Here is a 24,470-nt window from a genome sequence, read left to right as displayed (position 1 = left end):
GCTGCCCCGGAAGCACAGGGAGCGCTCCCGGCGCGGGAGGGGCGGAGCCGCAGCGGGACCGGCGGTGGCCGTGCGGGGGTCGGGTCCGCGGAGGGGACTCTGAGGTGCGGGTAGGGGGACCCCCGGCTCGGGGGAACCGGGGCAGCCTCCCCGGGGAGTAACAGCTGCGCCCTGAAGGGACAAAAGGGGAAGTACGAGGGTAAAGGAGGCGGATGGATGGGCGGAGGTAGCGGGCACCCACGCGGCTCAGTTGCCCTAAGCGTGTTTCCTGAAGAAATGGAGCTAATGATATTTTTGGTATTTTCACTTAAAACTAGTCTGATGGCTGATGGTTCAGGCTGAGAAAGCTGGGGCTCTTCAGGCTAGAGAAGGGAAGGTTGCGTGGAGACCTCACAGCAACCATCCAGTATCTGAAGGGAGACTACAGGGAGTCCAGAGAGGGACTCTGTCAGGAGCTGTGGTGACAGGACAAGGATTAATGGATACAACCTGAAAGAGGAAATTCAGATAGATATTAGAACGATATTCTTCACTGTGAGGGAGGTGAGACACTGGAACAAGTTGCCCATGGATACCCCAACCCTGGCAGTGTTCAAAGCCAGGTTGCGTAAGGTCTTGAGCAACCTGGTCTAGTGGGAAGTGTCCCTGCCCAGGACAGGGGATTTGGGACTAGGTGGTCTTTAAGGTCCGTTCCAACCCCTTAACACTCTATCATTCTATAATGGCTTGTGTTTGTGGGAAGCCTTAAAGGAAGAAAACTACAGATAAGGTTAGAGCTTGCATTTGGCCTTAGGAGCAAAGCTATGCAAGTTATATGGCTTAAGTGTTTATAGTGGTGGTTTGTTGGATGAATTAATAAATAAACACACAACTGTGGAGAGCCTCTCTGTGTCTGAATGATGCCCGTGTCAAACCTGGCTGGCTCCCAACCAAAATGTTCAGTCTTGGATGCTGAGACCTTCAGATCATTAACACAGCAAAGGTCTGAGATTTCAAGCTGGTTTTCCACGAGCTGTGTAGTTAAAAGTCTGATTTCCCAAAAAGGCTTAAACTAACATCAAATCTGTACTGGGACTAAAAGGAGTGATTCTGAAATCACTAGCACAAGAACCTGATTTTGTATTAAATTGGTTAAATACAGTAAAGTACAATTTCTAGTACATAGAGGTAATAGGTGCTCTGAAGTTGGGGAGGCATAAATCATGAAATCATGTTTAAAGATTATGCATGATTACTTTTATTTGCAGTTCTGTATCTTTGGTTAACTCTGCTTGTAGTTAGATAATCTTTAAAGAGGTAGACAAGTAAAGAGAATTTTAAGGTAGTAATGTGTCATTTCTTGTCATTTGTTGAAAATTTTAAAATACAGTATGTGACTTTTCTGGTGTGTGCAGTTACTTAATTTCTTGTGTTGCTATTGAGTTGCCAAGAGTAGCACAAAATCTGCAGTCATTGCTGAAGTCTGTAGAGAGTTTTGAACATATGCTAAGTTAGTAAATATTTTAATTGATGGAACTACATTGCATCTAAAAATATTAAGCTTAAGTGCAGCTTTTGTGTTCTTAAATATGATGTTTCAGGAAATTTTGATTTTGCCACAAATACCTTTTACGTTTTTTCTTTATGCGAATGAGTAATCCTTGCTTTTTAAAACTTTCTGTGTAGGAATGTAGATTTTCATCCTGGAGAAGACATTGCTTCCGTGATACCTTGACTTAGTCCACTGAAAATGAAGCAAGATTCTACTAGAAACATTACTTACACTGTGGATTGTGAAGATTATGTGCATGTGGTAAAATTCAATCCCTTTGACAGTGGAGATGCGTGTTCCCTCATTGCTTATGGTGGCAATAATTATGTAGTTATTGGGACCTGCAGATTTCAGGTTAGTCTGTGTTATTGTTGATTTTATTAGTTGTGTCCTTAAACTTACTTTTCCAGCACCTCTACTATAGGAAGACTCTGGCCACTTTCCTCTTTCCTCCTCTCCCTGTGTAAACAGGACAATTTTACATGTTTATCACATTAACAAGTCTGGGATACTTGTTCTTCAGGAAAATAGAAATATACATATATATATATAAAGTACACACTGATGTAATACCATCTTGCTGATATAAATGGGATGGTATAAAGTTCCTTTTGATTAGAATCATAGAATCACAGAATGGTTTGGGTTGGAAGAGATCTTAAAGGTCATCTGGTTCCTCCTTCCACTGGACCAGGTTGCTCAAAGCCCCATCCAACCTGTCCTTGAAGAATTCCAGGGAGGGGCATCCACAACTTCTCTGGGCAATCTTTTCCTGTGCCTCACCACCCTCACAGTAAAGAATTTCTTCCTAATATCTAATGTAAACTGGCCCTCTTCCTGTTTAAAATTGTTACCTCTCATTCTATCACTACACCCTCTGAGTAGACTGCAAAGAAATCAGAAGTATTCTACTGGAATAGTAATCCCATGTTAGTATCTCTTGCTAATGTTGGTGAATGTCTCAGAACTTAAATGCCCAACTTAGGAAATACATGACTTAATCTCTGTTTTGCTCATTGTTCTTTACTGGTAATTGGCACATTTTTGCACAGTTATATTTTGTTCTACATACATTTGCTATTTAGATTAAATTATCTTCTAAAGCTTTCAGCTAGCCTGTGAAACAGAAAAGATTACAACTACTTTCAAGGTTAGAACTAACATGTCTGTGCTAATTTTGTAGGTATTTCTTCTAGGGAAGGACTGTGGAAATAATTACCTAATTTTTTTTCCCCATTTGTTTTTATTGGATCTCTCTCACAGACTGTTGGAAACAGTAAAATATGCTTTCTTACCTTGAAATTATTTAGTCATCATATTGTGAAAGTTTTTAAAATGTGAAATACCAAGTACTGTATATTCTTATGCTGTATAAGATGTTTTTAATTAAGTGGAGTTTTTTGCCTAGATGCTTGAAAATCAATTGGAGACAATGGTTTGAAATTTTTAAGTTTTTTTTTTATCTCACTTCTCTATTATACAGTATTATTTTTGTACTTTGTCTATTATGAATAATAGCATAACTGCTATTTTTATTATTGTTATTCCCCGGGGTCTTATTGTTGGAATTTTTTCTGAAAGGCATCTAGTGCTGACCATAAAAACATACTGTCATCTGTATTGCTCTCTACCTTGTTTCTAGTGTAGACCTTGAAAAGGAAGCAAGTAAAATTTTGACAACCACTGGTACAAGGTAGTTTTTCTATAATTTTCATAACTTCTCTTCCACACGTGGAGTCATTGAGTATTTCAAAGTAGGGGAGGAAAATGCTGTTCTTGCTCCCTGTTGAGAAGCACTGAAAACTGTAGATATTGTCATGCATCCTCAGCTAGGTTCTGCTTAGCCTCTACATTATGCAGAAGGCATACAGAAAGTTCTTTACCATAAACCAGAATTATGACATAGAGAAAATTTTGTAGAAATATCCATTAGATATTTTGAAAACTTATGGAAGTTTTTTAGAGGTCAACTGATTGATGGAGTCCACAACCCCAGCTCGTTTCATTTTTCTCACCATCCGGTGTTCTCACCAGTGGGAAGAATAAACAAGTTTGTAATTATAGTTAGATGACAGAGGTCACCTTTCTAGCTCCTGCTGTTTGAAGACTGCTGTTCTGAAAGTGCTAGCATTTTTCCATAGTGTAAAAGCAGCTCAGAGAAAAGAGAGCTTAAATGACATGCTTGCTTTTGCTCACGTTGTTTCTCCTCACTGCAGTGTGTACTTACTTACCCTGCTGTTATAAGTGGCTTTAGTTGTATCTGTGGAGATACTACCTGGGCAAAGAATGAGCTCAGCATCTTTGCAACTCAGTTCTGATTTTTTTACTCTGCCCTGGCCTCTGGCTTGAGACTACAGTCATTTAATGTATTTTTAAGTACTTAAATATTTCAAGTTAATACTTTCCTTATGTTCCAGGTTTTCAATTTGATGGTGTTACGATCTAAAAAGATCCCAAATATGTGTAATTTTGAAAGCCTTTCCATTTCATATCAATCTGATTTGTTAGAAGTCACCAAGACATTGTTCTGAATCAGCTAACTGCAATATTTCTGTAGGAGGAGGATGCAGAAGTGGAAGGCATGCAATATAAGACACTAAGAACATTTCACCACGGAATCAGAGTTGACGCCATAGCATGGAGTCCTGAAACTAGACTTGATGCTATACCTCCCCAGATAAGGTACTTACACTAAATGACTACAATGAATCCTTGTCTCCTACCTGTTTTCCCTAGTTCCTTAATATTGGACTGTTCAAAGCTTATGAGTGAAATCTAACTCTTGAGAAATCACTGATGAAGTCTCTGAACACTTCAGTAGAACATTATCTTATCTTTTTATTGTTGATTTGTTTGGTTTTGTTCATTTGTTTGTTTTTTTGTTCTACTTCTTGTGCCCCTTGACCCTCTCCCCAGTGAACAAGCAGTAAATAATACTTTTTTCATTATTTTCATGGACCTCAGATGTAGTTAGTTCATTCTTTCACATCTGTGAAAAAGGATTTAAGAACTTTTTTAAGTACGAGATCATTGTAATGGCTTCCTCTATAAAGCTATTTAAAGCTATTTATTTGTAGTGGTCTGCGTAGTCTGCTGTGTTTTAGAGCAGGTCAAATACTATTTGTGAGAGACACTGAGATGTAAATCTAGAAAGATAGCTATTAAATGTGCACTTAAGAATTAAAATGTTCTCAATAGTTTGTACGATTCTTCAGAATTATGATAGTTGCTTACTGCTGCGTTTTTGTACAGTATTTTGGTTAAAATATGTTAGAAATTGGTTTATGAATTTTATGTTTTGGTATTTTAGACCACTGATAATGAGGGTTCTTTTCTGTGCTCTGCCTCTTAACTTCTTCCAAGGGAAGTTTTAATGGCAGTTATGAAAGATATTTCAGGTAATGGATAATTGATAATTGATTGAGATTTAGCTTTGTGAAATGTTTTGCATTTCTGTCTGTGGAAAAGTATTCTTGGCGCTTGATACACACTATTGATAAGTTCCAATTATAACTCTACTTGTTGCCAAAGCAGAAAAGCTTTTGGCATTTTTCAAAATCTGATTTTTCCTTTGCGTGTCACTTTGCAGGTTTAAACTGAAAGAAAACTGCTAAAAAGTCAACCATTGCAATGTTGATTGACTGAAAGGCTTTTTTTTCTCTGTTGAGTGTAGGTTTTGTACTGCAGCTTCTGATAGGAAGTTAAGGCTGTTTACTTCAGACCTTCAAGACAAGAATGAATTTAAGGTAAGGGCAGCTAAGCTGATTTTTAAAAGGTAATTTAGTCTTTAGTGAAGTCTAATCTTTAACTGTCATTCTGGCTCATTTTGCTTAATGTACTGTATGAGATAGAGCACAAAACTGACAGATCCTCTATCCATCATCTTTAGGGATAATTATTGTATTGTATATACCTTTCTGTTTTTAAAGTGGGAATAACTGTTATTATCAGCTACATGATCTTTTGGTTTTCTTCAAAGTTCTTCCTTTGAAACAATGTCAATTAGATATTTGTGCTATCCATTTTGGATTTTTTTTTTTTTTGTGAGGTCTTAGCTAAGAATAAGCAAAGCTAATTAATACAAAGAAACCTGGGGGAGTGTTCCTTGGTTTTTACTATTTTAGGATATGATAATGCCTCTTTTGGTGAGAGTGGTTTAATGGGTATAAAGGAGAAAATAATACACTTTTTTTGTGGTTTGTTGGCTTGTATTAGTAAGACAATGACATTTGTCATACTAAATGAATCGTGGGTGTCACTTATCTGGTCATACTGCTAATAGAATGAATAAAAGCATGGCATAAGAAGTAAAGATGGATGTTACCAAAGCCAAAATGTCTTTAAAGAAAATGCTTTTTATGTTGCTTCATACCTGCACATACCTTTAATTTCCTTCTTTCATTTTTGGTCAATTTATGTGACTTTGCCACCAGGGCAGTGGGATAACTGACATATTTATTATCAACTTGGATAGCATTTCTGACAAAATAGTTCCAAAAGTTCTGTCATTCCTTATTAAAGTTATCTATTTATGTAATATCTGCCAGTTTTATGATATTTCAGACAACAGGCTTTAATGTTAAGGTGTGAATTAAATCTTTTAACTTTTTAGCAGAATGTGAAGTTACTTTAACATTGTAACTGATGGGTGGATAATAAGTGGAAATAATGAAACAGCGGGATGAGCCTGGTACTACAGACTTCATTGAGATAAATTCAGCATCTAAATTCTAATTTTTTTATTTATTTTGGATTAACAAAGCTTGTATCAGAAAGAATGTGGTCAGCAGGACTAGGGAAATGATTGTCCCTCTGTACTCAGCACCTCAAATCCTGTGTTCAGTTTTGGGCCCCTCATGACAAGAAAGACATTGAAGGTGCTGGAACGTGTCCAGCAACAAGGCTGGTGAAGAGTCTGGAGCACAAGTCCTATGAGGAGCAGCTGAGAGAGCGGAGGGTGTTTAGTTTGGAGAAGAGGAGGCTCAGGGAAGACCTTATCACCTTCTGCAACTGGCTTGAAAGGAGGTTGTAGCCAGGTGAGAGTCAGTCTCTTCTCCAGGAAGCAAGCAATAGAACAATAGGAAATGGCTTCAAGTTGTACCAGAGGAGGGTTAGATTGGATATTAGGAAAAATGTCTTCTCTAAAAGGGTGGTGAGGCTGCCCAGGGAAGTAGTGTAATCACTGTCCCTGGAAGCATTCAAAACACATGTAGATGTGGTGCTCAGGGACGTGCTTTAGTGGTGGACCTGGCAGTGTTAGGTTAATGATTGGACACAGTGATCTCAGAGGTCTTTTCCAACCTTAATGATTCTGTAATTGTTTGGTGCGTATTCAATACAAATGGCTTGAATTTAACAGTAAAGCTGTTAGCTTTGTTTATGCAAGCTCCATCACTGGAACTAAGTCTAAGAACTTTATTAAGAACCTACTGTGATAGCTGTTTTACCTATTAGCAGGGAACTCATTAATGAAAAGAAAGAATGTGGACTAGTGTGTTTATTGTTTATATTGGTAAAAGTTGTCTTTGAGAAATGTCTTCTGGGTTTTTTCGATAGAAAGTGTGGAAAATCCTTTCTCTGGGTAATGGTCTTAATTTCTTATCCCTAGACAATCATTAGACTTCTTGTCAAGAAAAAAATAACCCCTAGCTCTGATTTAAAGCACATGCAGAGTCTCAACTGTTCACAAACTCTCCATGAGCTACTACCCTGAGCTGGCTTTCAATAAAGTTTGATACAGTGGCTTCTTAGTAACAGTTACTGATACCTCAGGAAGCCTGTTTCATAAACCTTAGGTTGAAATTAGGATGAATGCATGGAAAACTTTTATCCATTATATAATGCATACTTAACACGTGGGATTTTCAGGAGAGGTACAGAACGTGCAAACAATGCTGAAGGAAGTATGTGATTACAGTCACAGGGTAATCTCTGAACATTTTGTCTTTTATAGTAAACAATTTGTATGTGTTGCTTCTGGAGGGATAGACTGAGTAATCTTACTCTGTTTTCCCCATGGAAAGGCTGTCTTGATGTAATTATCAAGAAGGAACTTGAAGCACACCGAGTTTTCCATTACTTTGTCAACACAACTAATCCAAAATTTATGGGTTGGATCAAGCCCAGAACAAAAAAACAAAAGGTAAAATATGACTGATGGATCTTCATGAAACCTTTTTCTTCTTTTGAGGTTTTCATTTGGAAATGAGTTATGGCTTCCTTCTCCTGCTTCAAATTTTGTTTAATAAAAAGCATATTTCATCAGAACTGTGGGAGTAAAATGAGGCATTTTTCAGAATGCTGAAAATTTTCTAAAAATTGGCATTTCTGTCTAAATAGTTTAGCATCATCTTATGATATATTCGTTCTGGTATAATCCATTAGGTTTTAAGAAAATTAGGACCTATTGGAAAAAATAAAGTTGGCTGCTGAAAATGTTTCTGTATTGAATTGGTGAAGAATTCATAAAATTTTTAGAGAGGGGGATTTAGTTCTTGTGTGTGCTTGAGAAATATTTTTTTTTATCAGTTCTGCATTTGTTCCTCAGAATAGCTATACTTAGAGACAAGGTAGTGTGTTTCCCTTTCAGAAATTGTGGAACTTGTTTTCATTTGACCTTGGTTTCCTCTGCAATCTCTCCATCTCATGCTATTATCCATAGGAGATTTTTGTCTCATTTTTATGATACCTTGCTGGGCAAAACAAGAGCAGCTATGCCTTGAGACTTAATCAGTGGGACTGAACAGAAGAGGATGGAACAATACCAGATATATCTGCGCATGGACATTTGCGTGTCAAAACCACCACAGATATATTTAATGAGAGTAAATATGTATAAATGCACAGACAGAGAAAGCTGATTTTTTTCTAATGAGACCTGAGATGATTTATTCATACCTAGCCCCCACGTGAATGAATTTGAAAGTACTTTAAACTTTAACTGGACCCTAAATGAGATGACTTTTGCATACTTGCTTATTACTAAATGTGTATAAGTTATTTAACTTAGGTTTTTGATGATACTGTAAACCTCGAAAGATTACTGATGTCTGTAGATAAATACAAAACACTTAATAGAATTAAGGGAGGGAAGAGGTGTTTTGATATTATGGCCAAGATAACTGAACAGTCTTCAAAATACGTAAGAATTATATAACTTAATTTTTACTAAAACTGGAGGGTTTTTTTTTTCTTTAGAAAAGCTGTGCTGCTAAATTGGGTTTTGTTACAGATAAATTATTTGCAGTAGTTAGAAATAAAAATCTCATGATTAAGAAACATCAGATGAGAAGAATTACACAGTAACAAGGTTTCCATTGAAATAACTTTATGCTTTCTGATAGAACATCAGATGTTTGCTTTTGAGTGGCAGTTCACATGTGCGTTCACACCATGAGTGCTTGTCTCTTATTATTTGGGAATGGGTGATCTATTAATTCATAGTAAAAGAAGAGTGTGAGCTATACCCCATTTTCTTTTCTCTTAAGCACAACAGCTTGTAAAGCAGAGAGAACAATGCACTGTGTTTGCTCTTCTCAAACGCTTAAAAGAAATTGTGGGTAATTGCTGAGGTGCTGTATGACTTCCTTGATTTTGCTTCTACTGCTTTTCCTCATTTTTGATTTTCTCAAGGTCTTGATGGTGCATTGTCTTCTGTTTCTTCTTCTTTCACTACGAGTTTTTTCCCTGTTTTTTCTAAAGGTAGCCTTTTGGCTTGCCATCTTTAGTAGACCTATCCTCTTAGGCAATTTGTGCACTGACTGCTTGGAAAAGGACATGTGCTGCATAAGTGACTGGTTTATTGTTCCTTCAGGATAAACTGTATTGCTGCTTGAAGGAACCCGTAGGAAAAATTACTATTCAGAGATCAGAGTTACTTACCAGTAATCAGAGTTCTCTAATATAGGTAGATCATGCACACATTCACTTCCTGCTTATTCTCCTCTTTGTTTCTGAGATTTGTTATCTTCTACTTTCAAAATTCAGTGGTCAAAAGAAGGATAAAAAGCTCTAGTATGATCTCTGTCAAGCAAGAGCATCAAACTGACCTCTGTGGTAACTACAAGGAATAGTGAAGGGGTATTTTCACCTACAGTGTGAATCTACACATGAATTAGGTATTTTAAAGAAACCCAGTTACCGGTAAACATTTGGTTTACCTTCTATGTAAAATGATAGTTTTATCTTAACTCTTACACATCTTTCCTTTAGCAGTTCTATTAAATACATTGTGGATGGAGCAGGCAGTTCTAAGGTAAAAGTATTTATTTTTTTCTCTAAGGTAAAAGTATTTATTTTTTTCTCATTGACAGACATTTGATGGCCACTCAGATTACATTAATGATCTGGTGTTTGCTCCCAATGAAGGTCAAGAGGTTGCAAGCGTAAGTGATGATCACACCTGCAGGTATGCATTCTGTTCAAAACACTATTGAAACAGTAGTGTTTGACTTTTTCTATGTGTGAATACCTTACATGTTCACTTAAATAAATAAGCATTTATTTTTTTATTTTTAGTTGGCCTTCATGGCCCACTGACAAGACCAGTCCACTAACAAGACAAGAAATGGACTATTCTTGTTAACTTAGGTTGCAGACTGGCTTTTTGTTGTGACTTGTGGGTCCTTTTTTTTTCAAAACAATATTTCGAACCAACTAGACTCAATGTGAAAAAAACTATTGTGTCTTGGAATTGCATATGCTATTTTTTCCCATGCTGGGCAGTAATAAAAGCCATGCATAGCTCAGCTGTGAATTATATAGACCCTCTCTATCCATTCTGTCATCAGACGAGTCAAGTTTAAAATCAGCATATGTGAACTTGTCTGCTTACCCAAATTGGTTAGCCTTACCAGGAGGTAGGGATGACATAGCCTAAAAACATTACAATACTTACACAGTGGTACTGGCAGCTCAAAATATCATGATTATAGCTGCTTCAAACCCATATATTTAGATATATATTACTGGAAGTAGAAGGGAAACATGGTTTAATGCTTTGGAAAAGGCTGGTTAAAGTTTTGTAGAACAGGAGTTTTTCCTTATCAAAAGGTCACCCATCTTCCTCTTCTAATAGAATGCTTGAATCTGCTAAAAGCTGCTATTCTTATCCCTTCAAAGCAGTTGGAGTGGCAGAAGGGCAGCTATGCAGGCTTTGCAGGTCACTGCAGCAGAGCAGCAAGAGTTGAGAAAGCATCATCTTTTCTCTGTAATAACTGTGATAATTCAAAACTTTCTCAATTGAGGAACTGTTTTAGTTTCTTCTCCAATTATATTAATTGTATATTTGATCTTTGAAGTTACCACCATATCAATTCCTATATAAATGACTCAGGGAAAAAAATGTCATTTTTCATTTAAGCCATCTTCTAGCTGTTAGGAAAGAATTGAATAGCTCTTAGAAAGATTACTCAGTGTATGAGATTTTGTGAAGGGTAGATCATCAACTGATATAAATCACAGTTTAGTAGCTTTAGTTGAGCTACTCTGTCCTACCTAAATAGAAAATCTTAAAGGCCTGTGATTTTAACAGCCCTGAGGAACTCAGAAATGCTACTTTGATGAGTAGGCAGATTCTCCATAGATGCCCCGTCTATATTTCCAACAGAATCATTAGGAATGAATAGTAGAAATGTATGACTTATGTGTAGCTTGTTCTGATTTATTTCCTCTCCTTGATTTCTTTATTAAATGTAAACTCATATTGGGCTTATTCAGCAAAAAGCTGTTTGACCATGTGGCCTTTTTTTGTTTATTTTATGAAATGCTCAGTGTTCCTGGGATGAAAGGAAACTGTTTTAAAACCAGTAGTCTAATTGATACTACTTTAAAAGGAAATAAAAATTATATAATTAACATATACTAACAAGATTTCAGCTTAGTAACTATGAAGGACATTTTATGCCATAAACCATAAAGTCTTTGGTTAAAAGCCATGGGAAATAAGTAGGATTTTTTTTGGCTACTTGAGTTCTTATTTTTTCCATTCATACATGTGGGGCATGAAGACCTTTTCTATTGAATTTAAAGGTTACACTTTCAAAACTAATGGAAAATGCATTCCTTGGGACTTACCAAAATCATTCTTAACTTACTGTGTAATTTGCTTCAGTAGTAATGTAAGAAGAGGAATAATTCTCCTGTCTGTACTGAGTTTCCATTCTGAAATTGTTCTCAGGATACATCATCTGTTAATACCGGTGGAATAAAGTTCTAGAACAGTTAGTACAAGGACACAAAGTTTTGAGTTCCACTTTTAAGTCTTAATAAAGTTTTAATACAATATTTCAGTATGTAATGAATATATACAAACATGTTTAGGTCTTCTCTGGCTTTCACTCAGTAGAAAGTTTAGTAGTAAGTTTAGCAGAGAAGGTGAGATTTTCGGTTTGCACATACTCAACATGCAACAACATGCCACAAGCTGCTACAACAGTGGCATCTCAGAGCTGGGATCAGTCATTTTGGCTGGAGGACAGACAGTGTAAGTCAGATACTGGTTCTGTTCAGTGTTCTTACCTTTCAGCTGCTGCTGTGTCACTCAGGAATGCTTGTTGTTTCTTGCATGTTGTCTTTGTTGGCCTTGATCTCACAACACAAGACTTTTTTCCAGCTGTGAAGTAGAGCTGAACTAAAAATACTCTTGCATAAAAATATTTGCAGTGGTCATCTGTGTCAGGTGGTTGTGAGTAAGTGTTATGTGTGTTCATAGACAAGTAAAGAGGTGTTGGTATGTAAATATGCAGTACACTTTAATAATCTAATGTTTCACTGCACCAAAAATGTCAAAACTAATATTGCCTTAAAAAAATTGCTTTTCTGAAAGAAGACACCTTTGGAACACTCTTAAAACTCACTGTGTTACAGTTACTTACAACTGTATTTATATTAAAAATCTAAGTTCCTGTAGCTAAAAATTACATCTGGAAAGTTGATTGAAAAATTCAAATCCTGAGTCCTAAATATCATATATTACTTTCTTCTTTTGGTCCCAGACATAGCTATATTTCAAGATGGATGAAGCTGTTCATAAGCCTAGAGTTAAACTGTATCTTTGGCAGGATATTGCAGTATTAAAATTTTGATTCATTTTACTTGTTTACACATTTCAGAATTGCTGTAATGTTTCTTTAAAAATAGAAAAATATTTCTAATGTTTCATTGCAAAATTCTAAAGAAATGGCAGAGGAAATAGCTGAAATAACTAACATTATATTAAACAAAAATTTGACTCAGTTTCATTTATAAATCATATGTGATAACAAATTAAGTGCAACTGAAGTAACAAAAGTAAATATCTCTTATGTGCAGTCAAAAATCAAATTTAGGATATTTCTACATTACTGCTGAAAGCCAAATATGGTCATGGCAGAAAAGTAAATTGCCTCTTGAATTTAATCTAATTGTTTTCCATTAAGTCTAGTTCTTTCATAATCTAACTTTCATATCTCAATTCCAAAATTCTATATAATGTTTATGTGTAATTAAAGTAATCTGCTTGTCCATTTCTTGGTATCATAAAAGTTTGTATTTTACAAAGCTGAAAAAGACTGATCCATACCTTTCTCTCCCTCACTCTCTCTTTTTGTTTAATTTTAATTATTCCTTAAACTACATCATCTTCCTCTCTCTTTGTGTGCAAAAGAATGTACAGTTGCATTATCTTCCACTTTATCTGTGCATATACTTGCCCTTCGGTTCCTTTCTGAGTTCTGTTCAGTTACTTAGGCCATGGTTCATGTCACTTCATAGAGAATGATTTTGTGAATTAATTTATCAGTCGCTGTGAAGTTGAGTGTCATGTTGCGCGTAACATAAATGCCAGTCCATCAGAAGGTTAGCTTTGCTCCCCTGACAGAGGTTTGGGGGAAAGGTTTGATATCACTGAAAGCTAAATCAACTAGACTCTCAAAATGTGTTCCATCTGGTTTTAGGGGGGTTTAATCTGTAGCATATATTTTTTACATGGTACTCTTATGCCCCAGTTATTTTGTGTAGGTTTTTCTCTAGACAATGTGTAGGAAAGCTAATGGTAACTCTTGTTTATTTTTTTTTGTCTTGTGTTCTTTAATGTATTGCCAGCACATATTGCACGTGTTGCACTTGAATCTTACCTGGTGTACTCAATAAATATTTCAGCCTTTGGCTGTATTGAAAAGTTGTCATTATCACTTATTTCTACCTATAAAAATTATATTTTATTTGTATCCTCCCATTTTAGTGCAGTCAGTTATGGATTTTTACCAATGTTTTTATAAAAGGTGTCTTATTTCATGCTGTTCTATCTTCAGCCGTTTGTGTGATTGGATTCTCCAATCTCTCTTCACATAAGAAATGTCATACCAAAATACCTGTCCTTTCTGAGGTATGCTCGTTACAATTTATCAAGCTAGTTCTGCATTATAATTGAGGAAAATAAAGAAGAGTCTTGAATATTTTTTAAGAGTCCTGTTTTTAAATTTGCCCACTTTTTATATGTATCCCTGTTCCCCTGAATGTGGTCTCAGACAATTCTGTTATACTTTACAGCCACAATGCAAGTATTAACCAACTTGTGTTGTACTTCACAACCACAGTGCGAATATTAACTGCTCTCCCATCAGCTTAAGAAAAAAAACACTTTCCGAATCAAATATCTGGAGTGTTATTTCAGTCTGGTCTTAAGTGTGGGTGAATAAGCTTTTAGTTAGGAAGTCTTCAAAATACAAGGATGATGCAGTAATTTCCTGTGTGGCACATTATTATTTATGTTAAGGGTCACACAGTGCTAGAACGTAGTCTAGCCTATAAATTGTTTTTAAATAGAAATAATTGCATTAGATTTGTTTAGAAGTCAATTTGTATTTTTGAAAGTCATTGGCAGAATTGTAGTTGAGTTTCTCAGGAAAAGTCATACTACAGGATTTAGTTTTACATCTATATCGGAAACAATAAGCTGATAACTCTTAGCAGACCTTTTTTTTTTTTGTTTTGGTTGAAAGGATAGAAATGAAGCTTCACATTTTTTCAAAAATGCTGTGTGGTCTCTGGTTTTGCATTAGATAACTTGAATTCTTTGTCAGTAAAATAAAATAAATTACTAGAAATTGTCTTGAATATTTCACCTGACCAGATAGAAGGAATTTCTGCAGTTGCACTTCAGCCTTCTATTCTTATGTGTCCTGCATAGTACCCTCCAGATCTTTGATAAGGAGTTGGCAGAAGACCTTAGATAAGGCCAATGTTGGTTGTATTCTCTGCAGTGTTAACTAATCTGTCCACTTCCATTTTCCTTTAGTGAGATATCCTCACTCCTTGTGCTCAGTTAGGAACAATTTCACTTTACCTTTGTGTGATTTCAGTAAAAGGAATCTCTCCTTTCTCTATAGTCCTCTAAGCTTTTCAGAAGTGATAGGATTTTCCTTGCACGTGGAATATTTCTGATGGAGATATAAAGGAACATATTAAAGTTAGATATTAAAAACCCAACAAAACAACAAAACCACTTTGGATGTGAGTAATCTTTGAGTAATGGTTCAAGTATAGTTGATCATTCTTTGTGGTTGGGAATCTTATCGGATGTCAAGGTTTGTTCTAGCCCACACCCCACTCACTAAAATTGTTTGAAATCTTCTGTTGGAAGAATTCCTGCTTTTACTTCCATCTTCTGGGGATTTGAGAAATGCCTGAAGATTGCAATATGGTTTTGTTCTTTTACTATTGCAGTAAGTGCAGTTAGGATTTGATTCTGCTAGTTAGAATTATTCATAATTCAGAAAATTAGAATATAAAATAAGGATCATCTCCATTGCCACAAGACAGGTTTTCAGAGTTCAAATAAATACTTTGCTGACTGTAATAGAAGTCCATTGTATGATGAAATTAATGCACATATGCAGCATGTCATTATCCATATTCATGCATATGACATAAAATATAGTTGATCCAAGGGAGCTTGAATATCTTCAAGCTTTGAGATAACTGCAGTTGTCATTTCTTTGTTTAATTACAGGATGTGAGTGACAAGAGAAATGTTCTAGTATCTCAAGAATTTTCTTTAACAGCATTTGCAACTGTGTCTGTATTTTGTGTTTGTTTAAATTTTGAGAGTATTGCAGTATATAATTTCTCAGTCCTTAGTTACTTAAAATAATAATTAATTTACTGAGCAGATTACATATTATTTTTGAGACTTTCCCTTAATCAAACTTTGGCCGTTATTTCAACTGCGGTCATTCAAACTTTTCCCCATTAAATTTTTGTGGAGCTTTTTTTAAACATCAGAAAAAAAATACCACAAGCCCAGTAACAAGTCTATACAGCAATAGTTGATGAAGGGAGGAGGAGAATTAAGAGGATGACACATTGCAGGTTTACGAAAGATACAGATGTTTGGAGAAAAGTAGACAGTAGTTTACTTTGGTATAAAATTGTGATAATATTAGTAAAGTTTCAAGAGCTTTGAATGGGAGACAAAATGCTTAGTCGTCTTGGATTGATTTACGTGATAGGAATGTAGACAAAAGTAGAGGGGTTTTCTTTAGCATCTGTAGCTGATTTGGTTATGATTACTGAGTAACTGAGTAATTGAAATTCATTTTGGCTAATTTTTGGTCTTTGCACATTTTTTACTTGGGTTAGTCACAAAGAAATTGAACACATATGTAATTGTGTAGACTTGCTGCATTCAGACAAAGATCTACTTTGATAGGTATTGCCTGGTTTGGTTTTTTGGGGGGTTGTTTGGGTTTTCTTTTTTTCAAAACTAAATTAGACTATCTTTGGTCTCAATAAAGAAAGAAAGAAATATAAGAGGGGCTTTTATCCCTTCCCTCCACTCTTTGTTGCTAGCAGTCCTGCCATTCTTACAAAGTACAAGTCTAGTAACTTTATAAATAACAAAGTTAGGGAGGTAAAAATATAAATTTCGGTCTCAACACCTAATAACATCACTCACCTCAGGGAAGGAAACATCATGGCTTGTTCCTTTTGCCAAAATGATTCACCATCTTCTGTTGTATCATAATTTTCTCCCTGCACAGTAAATACACAAGGAAAGTGTTGATTTGACTTGGACAAATCTACAAGGCAAAATTTTTGGCAGTAGAAGAAAGTATTGTATGTTTCTAAATTACCTAATCAAGTAGATATTTCATTTTTTAAACACTTGTCAGCTTTTTGTTTTGACTTTTTTTAATAAGGACACTGATTCTTCAAGATTAGAGACCCTGTGTTTTCTACAGGGAGAACAAATATTTGATCTGTTGTGGTTTGGCACAAGAAAACAACATTGTTCATTAAATATATTTACTTTATTCCCATATATTTTGTCTAGACTTATGATGTATTATTTAAGAGTTTTTTGAAATCTCTTAAATATAAAGCTCTAAGCACCCTGGTGAGATATAAACTGAAAAAGTCTGGAGGAAGTCAGCAAAAATCCTCTAAAATAAACAATAATAGTATGTAGCCACTCATCTAACTCAAAAGACTGGGCAGAACACAACTTTAAAAATTGGCTGTTTCTAAGGTTTTGCATGTCAGAGAGGAAGGATGTATGTGTATGTTTCAGTGTCCAAATGCATATAAATAGTATTCAGCCTTGTAGTTCAGGCTGATATTCACAACTGTGATGTCTTTGTCCTACAACTGAGCTACTGATTTTGTAGGGAAAAAATCAGTTGCTGTGAGGTTCAGTTTTGGTTTTGTTGCATTTTATAAACAAAGTAGCTTCATAGCTCATTAACAGTCATATTGAATGTATCCAAAGAAAACTCAGTCATCACCTAATTTTGGAGTTTCAGCATACACTTCCTTGTCAATCCATATTGTCCAAATATTGCTGATTTTTTAACATTGTTATGGCTGCTTGATATTTACTGCAAGTCCTTCTAAAGGAAAAGAATAGACTGGCCCATGTTATTTATTTGTTGAAAGCTTGCCAAGACCCTTTGTTGCCTCATGTTACCTCTGCCGTAGATCCTTTTGTTTACCTTAGCTTCATTTCTGGATTCTTACATTTCCATTACTCAATCTTGTCTTACCAGGAAACGCTGGAAACTCACATATTAGGCAACCAAAATACTTTAATGCATGGTCTTATCCTTTACATGGCAACGTGGATGATTTAAGTTGCTTGGTACTACATTCTAGGTTGCTTGTATCAACTGGACGAACACTGACTTTATGGTACAGTACAAAGGCTGTAGTGGTGACATGAAAAAAGTGGGAGCATCTCATCCAGATTTCATGTTTAGATAACTAAATTGTCAGATTATTTTGATACTTAAATGGAGGCTCTGCCTGGCTCATCGGTGTTAAAATACATTATCTGCAGCACTGACCACTCTTACTGACTTCCTGAAATGATACAGCATGAACACTATTTGGTCACTTCCTTCGTGAATGTATTGAGGCACTGAAAGTTAATGTATTTGCAGTCAATTTATTTTTTATTTTTTATTTTTTTTTAGGGTCTGGGATTTGGAAGGAAATGAGAAGGCCCATTTTGTTTTACGTTCTCCTGGAATGAGTGTTTGCTGGCATCCTGAGGAGGCTTTTAAGGTTGTGGTTTTCAGCTTCTCACCCTCATCACCTTTAAAAAAACAGGAGGGGGACTTAACTAAACTATGAATCTTTGATGCTGTATCATTGAAGTTTGGGGAGCTAGTGTACATTGTAACTGGATATCTGTTGGATCTGCTAATGTGAAGTGACTGTAAATTAATTCTCATTACCATTCTTGTCATTTTACCCTCAGTCCCTTACTCCTCCCATCAGAAATATTCCTTCTTTATTACATACATCTGTTGTTGTTGATAACTGTTCTGCTGATTGCATATTAACTTACAGATTAATACCAGAGAAAAGCTTACCAGAGAAAAGCTTGGGTTTTACTCAGTTACGGTAACACAGTTCACCAGTAACACAGACTCTTACAGAGCATGCCAAGCTTTGAAAAGTATCTGTTTGAAGTTAGGAAGGGATTTTTTTGTTGTTGTTCTTGCTTGCCATATATGAAATACGCTTTGAAAAATCAAATCAATAGACTGTGATTTTGTACTTATCTGGTTATTGTACTGGGGAGGATGAATCAGCTGATATGTACCCAAATATCCAGCTTCATTAAGGGTCTAGTCCCTGCTGTCTTGGATTTATTATTCCTGTTGTGCCTATCAATAACTGTGTTAAGCAGCTACAAATAGTTGTTCAGGTTACCACAAAAACATACTTAAAACAGAAGAAAGCAGTCAAATAAGATATCAAAGTATTTACATAGAAATAGGGAAGAAGGAGCTCTGTTCTCATCACATTTCCACCAATATCAGTATCTGTCCTTACTAAGAAATCTTGGAAAACTGTTGATCCAGACAGAATCACACTTGAATGTGTTAGCTGCTGTTTGTTACTGGGCAACTTTGTTAGCACAACAAAATTACTAAATTTGTTAAAAAATATTGCAATAGTACACGATCTTACTTATTATTAGCACATCTTTTTATTGACTCTCATCAGAGATAGGCACAGGATTTTATATTTTTTTAAAGAAAAGCCTCTTCAAAAATCTCATAAAACTTGACAGACTTAGTAGTTGCTGAAAAGCTTATTGCAGGTCAAAATGCTTACTGCACCATGTCCTTTAGTTTGCAGAAAAGCATGTTTTGGTGACAGTTCTGTTTTTCCAAACAAACTTGAATGTTATCAGAGTAGTGTTTCTTATGGTTCTTTGCCTTTCTTTATCATTCATGACTATCTAAGAACCAATGCTCCTCATGGAGAAAAATCTGATTTTGTCATCTGGGCATTGGAACAGGTTGCTCAGAGTTGGGGATGCTCATTCCATGAAGAGTTCAAGGACAGGTTGGATGGAGCCCTAAGCAACCTGGTCTAGTGGAACGTCTCCATATCCATGGCAGGGGGATTGGAACTGGATGATCTTTAGGATCCCTTCTATCATTCTATGATTTAATCAGGAAGCTCATTCTACAGTACTTAAATTAACAACTGCTTGAATGTATTACTTTAATGGAAAAAGTTTAGATAAAATCTGTTGCAAACTGTTCCAGGATGAAGTAAGAGATGTTATATAAAATCAGATTACACTGATTAATAGTGTGTTTAAAATCATAGAATCATTTAGGTTGGAAAAGACATCTAAGATCATCGAGTCCAACCTTTGACCAAACCACCACCATATCAACTAAGTGCCAGGTCCAATCATTTCTTGAACAGCTCCAGGGATGGTGACTCCACCACTTCCTTGGGCACCCTGTTTCAGTGCTTGATAACCCTTTCTTTTTTACAGCACTATGTCTGTCAGTCAGTTCTTTTAACTCAGAAAAGGAACTTTTCCATTTTAAAATAATAACATTTTGCTTTAAAATTCTAAAAGCACAGTGCATTGGTGGTTAAGAACTGGTGTTTCTAACCACCAAAATTATATACATAGATATCTATAGATACATAGAGATAAAATAATGTAATCATTATGTATAACAGTGTAACAGTAGTATAGATTAAAGTGCTTTTTATTTATTGGTAGAAGAGAGTCCAGGAGAATGTTTTCTGGTACAAAGTGAAAAATTGTATCTATTTTAGTATTATTAATGTTTGCTTGAATGTACTCTAAGTTTGCTACAGAGTAGAAAAGGTATTAAGTTTCATTACATGCTAAGTTTACCACATTCTATTAATTTCTCTTAACAGCTGATGGTAGCAGAGAAGAATGGAACAATCCGATTCTATGATCTAATTACACAGCAGGCCATTCTCTCCCTAGAGTGTGAACAAACGCCACTGATGTCAGCAGACTGGTGTCTAAAAAATACTCTTAAAATCGGAGCAGTTGCTGGAAGTGATTGGCTGATCTGGGATATCACTCGCTCCAGGTATTTTTATACCCATGAGAGAGGTTTCTTTATTCTCCTCTTAATCAGTACATGAGGAGATGCAGCTACTTGGCTAATACAGCATGTCAGTCACAGAGTCACAGAATGGGTCAGGTTGGAAGGGACCACAGTGGTTCGTCTGGTCCAACCATCCCACTCAAGCAGGGTTATCCTAGAGCACAGGGCACAGGATTGCATCCAGACAGGTCTTGGAATCTCCAGCAAGGGAGACTTGACAACATCTCCGGGAAATCTGTCACTCACACAGTAAAGAATTTCTTCCTCTTATTCTGGTAGAACTTGTGTGCATCAGTTTCTGCCCATTGCCTCTTGTCCTCTTGCTTGGCACCACTGAGAGGAGCCTGGTCCATCCTCTTGACACCCTCCCTTCAGATACTGATAGGCATTGATGAGGTCCCCTCTCAGTCACCTCTTTAGGCTGAACAGGCCCAGCTTTCTCAGCCTTTCTCCGTAAGAGAGATGCTCCAGTGCCTTAATCATCTTTGTAGTCCCAATGCACTGAATATTGTATAAACTATTCAGTAAATAAATTAACAATTATCAGTAATTACGATATCAATACAGACCATTCCCTGATATTCTTTGTTTCATCTTTATCTATTAAAAATAAGATTGTCTGTCTTTTTGTCCATTTGAGACAGAATCTCACTGTTTACCTCTCACTGTAAGTTTTATGTGTTAAAGTTTCATTCTAAGTCATAAATAGATAATTATTGATCCATAATAAACTGGATAACTACTTCAATTTTCCCTCCAAACTGAGATGTAAGCTGCAGGAATGGTCTAGTTTTCCCTCAGGTGCTTCACAGAGAGTAGACAATGTGTCCCCTTCACTGTTTAAATGATACATGCTTTTGGTACCTATAGTATGAGCTGTAGTTGTTTGCAGAGCAGTTTTTTACCCTGAATGTCTGTTTTAGTTATCCACAGGATAAGCGACCCGTCCATGTTGATCGAGCCAGGTTGTTCAGGTATGTGTTGTCTGTATTCTGTGGGGTTTGTCTATATAAATCTATAAATCTATGTATATACAAGCAGTTGTGAGTTTAGGAACCTGGTCTCAGTTAAGTCATTTTTAGGGGGACTTGGTCTATAAACTTTATATAAACTTGGTCTATAAAGTTTATAGACCCACATTTAGTATACACGTTACATTCCCATGATTTTTTTTCTTTTTAACAACAACATGCATATGAGGCATTTACAAGCCATTTGGCTAAATTTATTCCTCTGCTGTTAGTAGAATATCTGACATCCTCACACAGTCACAAGGGAGAGAACTCCACTTTGTGTGTGCTACTGATCATGTGACAGCAGTATTTGAAAAGTACATTCATTTTATTCATAGATGGTCCCGAGTGAATGAAAATCTGTTTGCAACCACTGGATATCCAGGAAAGACAACTACTCAACTGCTGGTTCATCACTTAGGACATCCCCAGGTAAATTTCTGAGTCTCATCTCTTCTCCTCATATATACTAAAAAGCTACAATTAAAAACTGGCCCAAACCATCCAGAAATTATTCTTGTTGTACCTATTTTATTTTGTTTTGTGACATCCATACTAAGGAAAAAAAATTGCACCACACTTAACCTGCTATTTTAAGGGCTGCTTAATCTATATGTTTTAGTTTTCTTTGCCATATCAGTGCTAAGGGGAAGAAAAACACCTTTAACCTGTTATTTAATAAATTTGTCGATATTTCTAATACTAAGGAGGCTAAAGCCAGCTAGTTTTGTATTTTACTGGTTTGAACTAATTGCATTTTAAATCATGAATGAAAATGCAAAGCATAGGAAATATTTTGGTTTTGCTGGAGTCAGCATACATTTGTACTACTTACAGTAAGAGTATTACCTCCAAACATACTATTTGTGAGTACACTGAAATGACAGAAATAATTTCATTTAAAAAAGGCTTTTAAGTTTGAAAGTATGCCTTTAAAATAACAATAACATTTATAATAATGTAAATAGTTGAAACAATTTGTTATTATGGACTATTTTGATGTACTTAAATGTGGTAAGTACCTATGGAAACTAAGAATTGAATCAGATTTTTCAGTTGAATTTCTGTTGTATTTTAACTGTATTTGTTAAGGAGTACTTAATCTATAGTGTTTATTTGTCTATGCAACTTGGTATATGTGGTATAGAAATCATTTATAAGGGAAGTTGTATTGATATTTCTCTCTCTCTGTGTTTTTTTGAAGCCCATTCTTACTGGAACTGCAGCTGTAGGGTCTGGTTTGACATGGCACAGAACTCTTCCATTATGTGCAGTTGGAGGAGATCATAAAATTTTCTTCTGGGTAACTGAAATGTAAAATAATCATTTGCCTTTAATATGAAACTTTACAGCATAATGCCTGTTTTCTAGTAAAATGAAGACATTTACTCTTTGTAATGGTATTTATTCACTTGGAGAACATAAGAAAGGAACAAGTAAGGTATGAATCATTTGTGTTTGGTTTTTAGCTTGCAATTGTAAGAGCTTTTGTAAAATTGGTTATCGTACATCTGATACTTAGTTATTTCTCTTAAAATAAAATGTACTTTTTAAATATAGTATTTGGTGTAAAATTAATTTTTAAGTGTTTTTAAAGGGCTTTTATGTCCAGCAACCCCAGTCTGACAATCTCACTAACACAGCTCAAGTACTCTGAAATTGTCCAGAGTACCTACAGAAAGAACACCTATCTCTGTATTAACTTTTCCAACCATCACTATCTTATAAGAAAAAAAATGTTGTCCCTGAACGCTTTTGAATTACCACGAACAGTGAAGAAGCTAATGGTAAAATCAGAATGATGATTTGAAGCAGTATTATTTCTCTTAAGATGACAGAGGGATTTACTTCAAGCATGTCAAACAGCATGGTGGGTTTTTTTCTGTTTACAGCCTTTTACTTCCAGCCTTTACAGGAAAAACCAAAGACATTCTGCTTTCTAGAAGCATATTTTTCCTGTCCTTCCCATACAAGACCCAGAAATGAAGTAAAGGAAGAAAAAGACAGACATAACTCCTGTCTTCAGTATCTTTTTTGCATGCTTTTGCAAGTGAAGGGATATCAAGATGTTCAGCTAGTGTAACAGCTCCTTATAGCATCATAGCCATCCTTATTAGCAGTAGTTAGATTTTAAATTATTCTGTTGTTTGTTCCTATTTATGCAGGAAACATAAAAACAATTCAGAAGTAGGACAACAATAAGTGAGACTACAGTCACCTTTTAAAATGTAAGACTTATTTTATTTCTCATCATTCCTTATCCTTGAGAACTTTTGCTTTCCAGCTGCCACTGAAATTTACCTAAAAGATGAATATAAAGTTCCTTATAAGTTCCAGTCTTGATTGGTGTGTGCTTAAACTGTAAAATAAGCAGAGTGGAGAATGTTTCAAGATAACAGTGTTTTGTTTATCTTGTATCCACAGTTTGACCAGAGATTGCAGGCTTAACAGGTGGTTTAATTTGCTTGCAGACAGAGGTAAAATTCTTTGTGGATCTGGAAGGAAGGATTGGTCTGGGGCATTGCTGTCCTTCTGGTGTGTAGTGAAACTGAAACAGATTTGGGTTTTTTCTGTCTTTTCTCAGAGCAAAGCTTTTCAGAGCTCCTAGCTATGCAGAATACCATACACTATACCCACTACTCATATTGACAAGGGCAATTTGCATTAGGTATGTGCAGGTGTACTCTGACTGAGACTTTTTTGATTTAGAATTGCTTAAGATTCAAGAGGGTAAAGGGCAGAAATTCTTTTGTTCTGTAGTTAATTCAGAAGCCACAATGCTCGGTTTTAATACTGTTTTTAAGGACTACTTAAAACTGTTTACCAAAGAATGATCTTGCCAAGTTCCAGGCTCTTCATTTTACACTGGCAAAAAGCAATGTGGATATAAAAAAAAAACCAAAAACAAACAAACAAAAAAAAGCCAAGCAGCTAATGTTTTTAGCACGTTCTTCCATACAACATAATTAGTTAATCCTCTGATGTTGCCTTAGCACAGTACTTGGAAAACTGCAACATGACAAGCCATTTTCAGAGAACTCC

At 35.7% G+C, this 24,470-nt stretch overlaps 1 protein-coding gene across 3 annotated transcripts; it reads left to right on the top strand.

Moving 5' to 3' along the window:
• The first annotated feature begins 23 nt into the window (after positions 1–23).
• NUP37 (nucleoporin 37) lies at positions 24–22,987 on the top strand. 3 transcript variants are annotated; one of them, XM_064654816.1, is made up of 10 exons: positions 24–104; positions 1,666–1,885; positions 4,089–4,213; positions 5,205–5,277; positions 9,844–9,938; positions 17,983–18,073; positions 20,216–20,397; positions 21,339–21,389; positions 21,767–21,860; positions 22,633–22,987. In XM_064654816.1, exons 2-10 carry the CDS (start codon positions 1,730–1,732, stop codon positions 22,744–22,746), a joined length of 981 nt encoding a protein of 326 aa, XP_064510886.1. In that variant the 5' UTR covers positions 24–104; positions 1,666–1,729; the 3' UTR covers positions 22,747–22,987. The 3 variants fall into 3 exon arrangements, with proteins under 3 accessions (XP_064510886.1, XP_064510889.1, XP_064510888.1); XM_064654819.1 differs by lacking the exon at positions 24–104 and adding an exon at positions 281–297; XM_064654818.1 differs by lacking the exon at positions 24–104 and adding an exon at positions 964–982.
• The last annotated feature ends 1,483 nt before the right edge of the window (positions 22,988–24,470 follow it).

Source organism: Pseudopipra pipra, chromosome 5 (assembly GCF_036250125.1).
Source record: "Pseudopipra pipra isolate bDixPip1 chromosome 5, bDixPip1.hap1, whole genome shotgun sequence".
NCBI classification, from domain to species: domain Eukaryota; kingdom Metazoa; phylum Chordata; class Aves; order Passeriformes; family Pipridae; genus Pseudopipra; species Pseudopipra pipra.
The sequence above is the reverse complement of the archived record's forward strand: the minus strand, read 5'-3'. Positions and strand labels throughout refer to the sequence as shown.

Excerpts from the sequence above, each read along its gene's own strand:
- NUP37 (XM_064654816.1), top strand. The coding sequence starts at position 1,730 with ATGAAGCAAGATTCTACTAGAAACATTACTTACACTGTGGATTGTGAA. Across the intron at positions 5,278-9,843 it reads AAGACAAGAATGAATTTAAG|ACATTTGATGGCCACTCAGA; the intron begins GTAAGGGCAGCT and ends TCTCATTGACAG. Across the intron at positions 21,390-21,766 it reads GATCGAGCCAGGTTGTTCAG|ATGGTCCCGAGTGAATGAAA; the intron begins GTATGTGTTGTC and ends TTTTATTCATAG.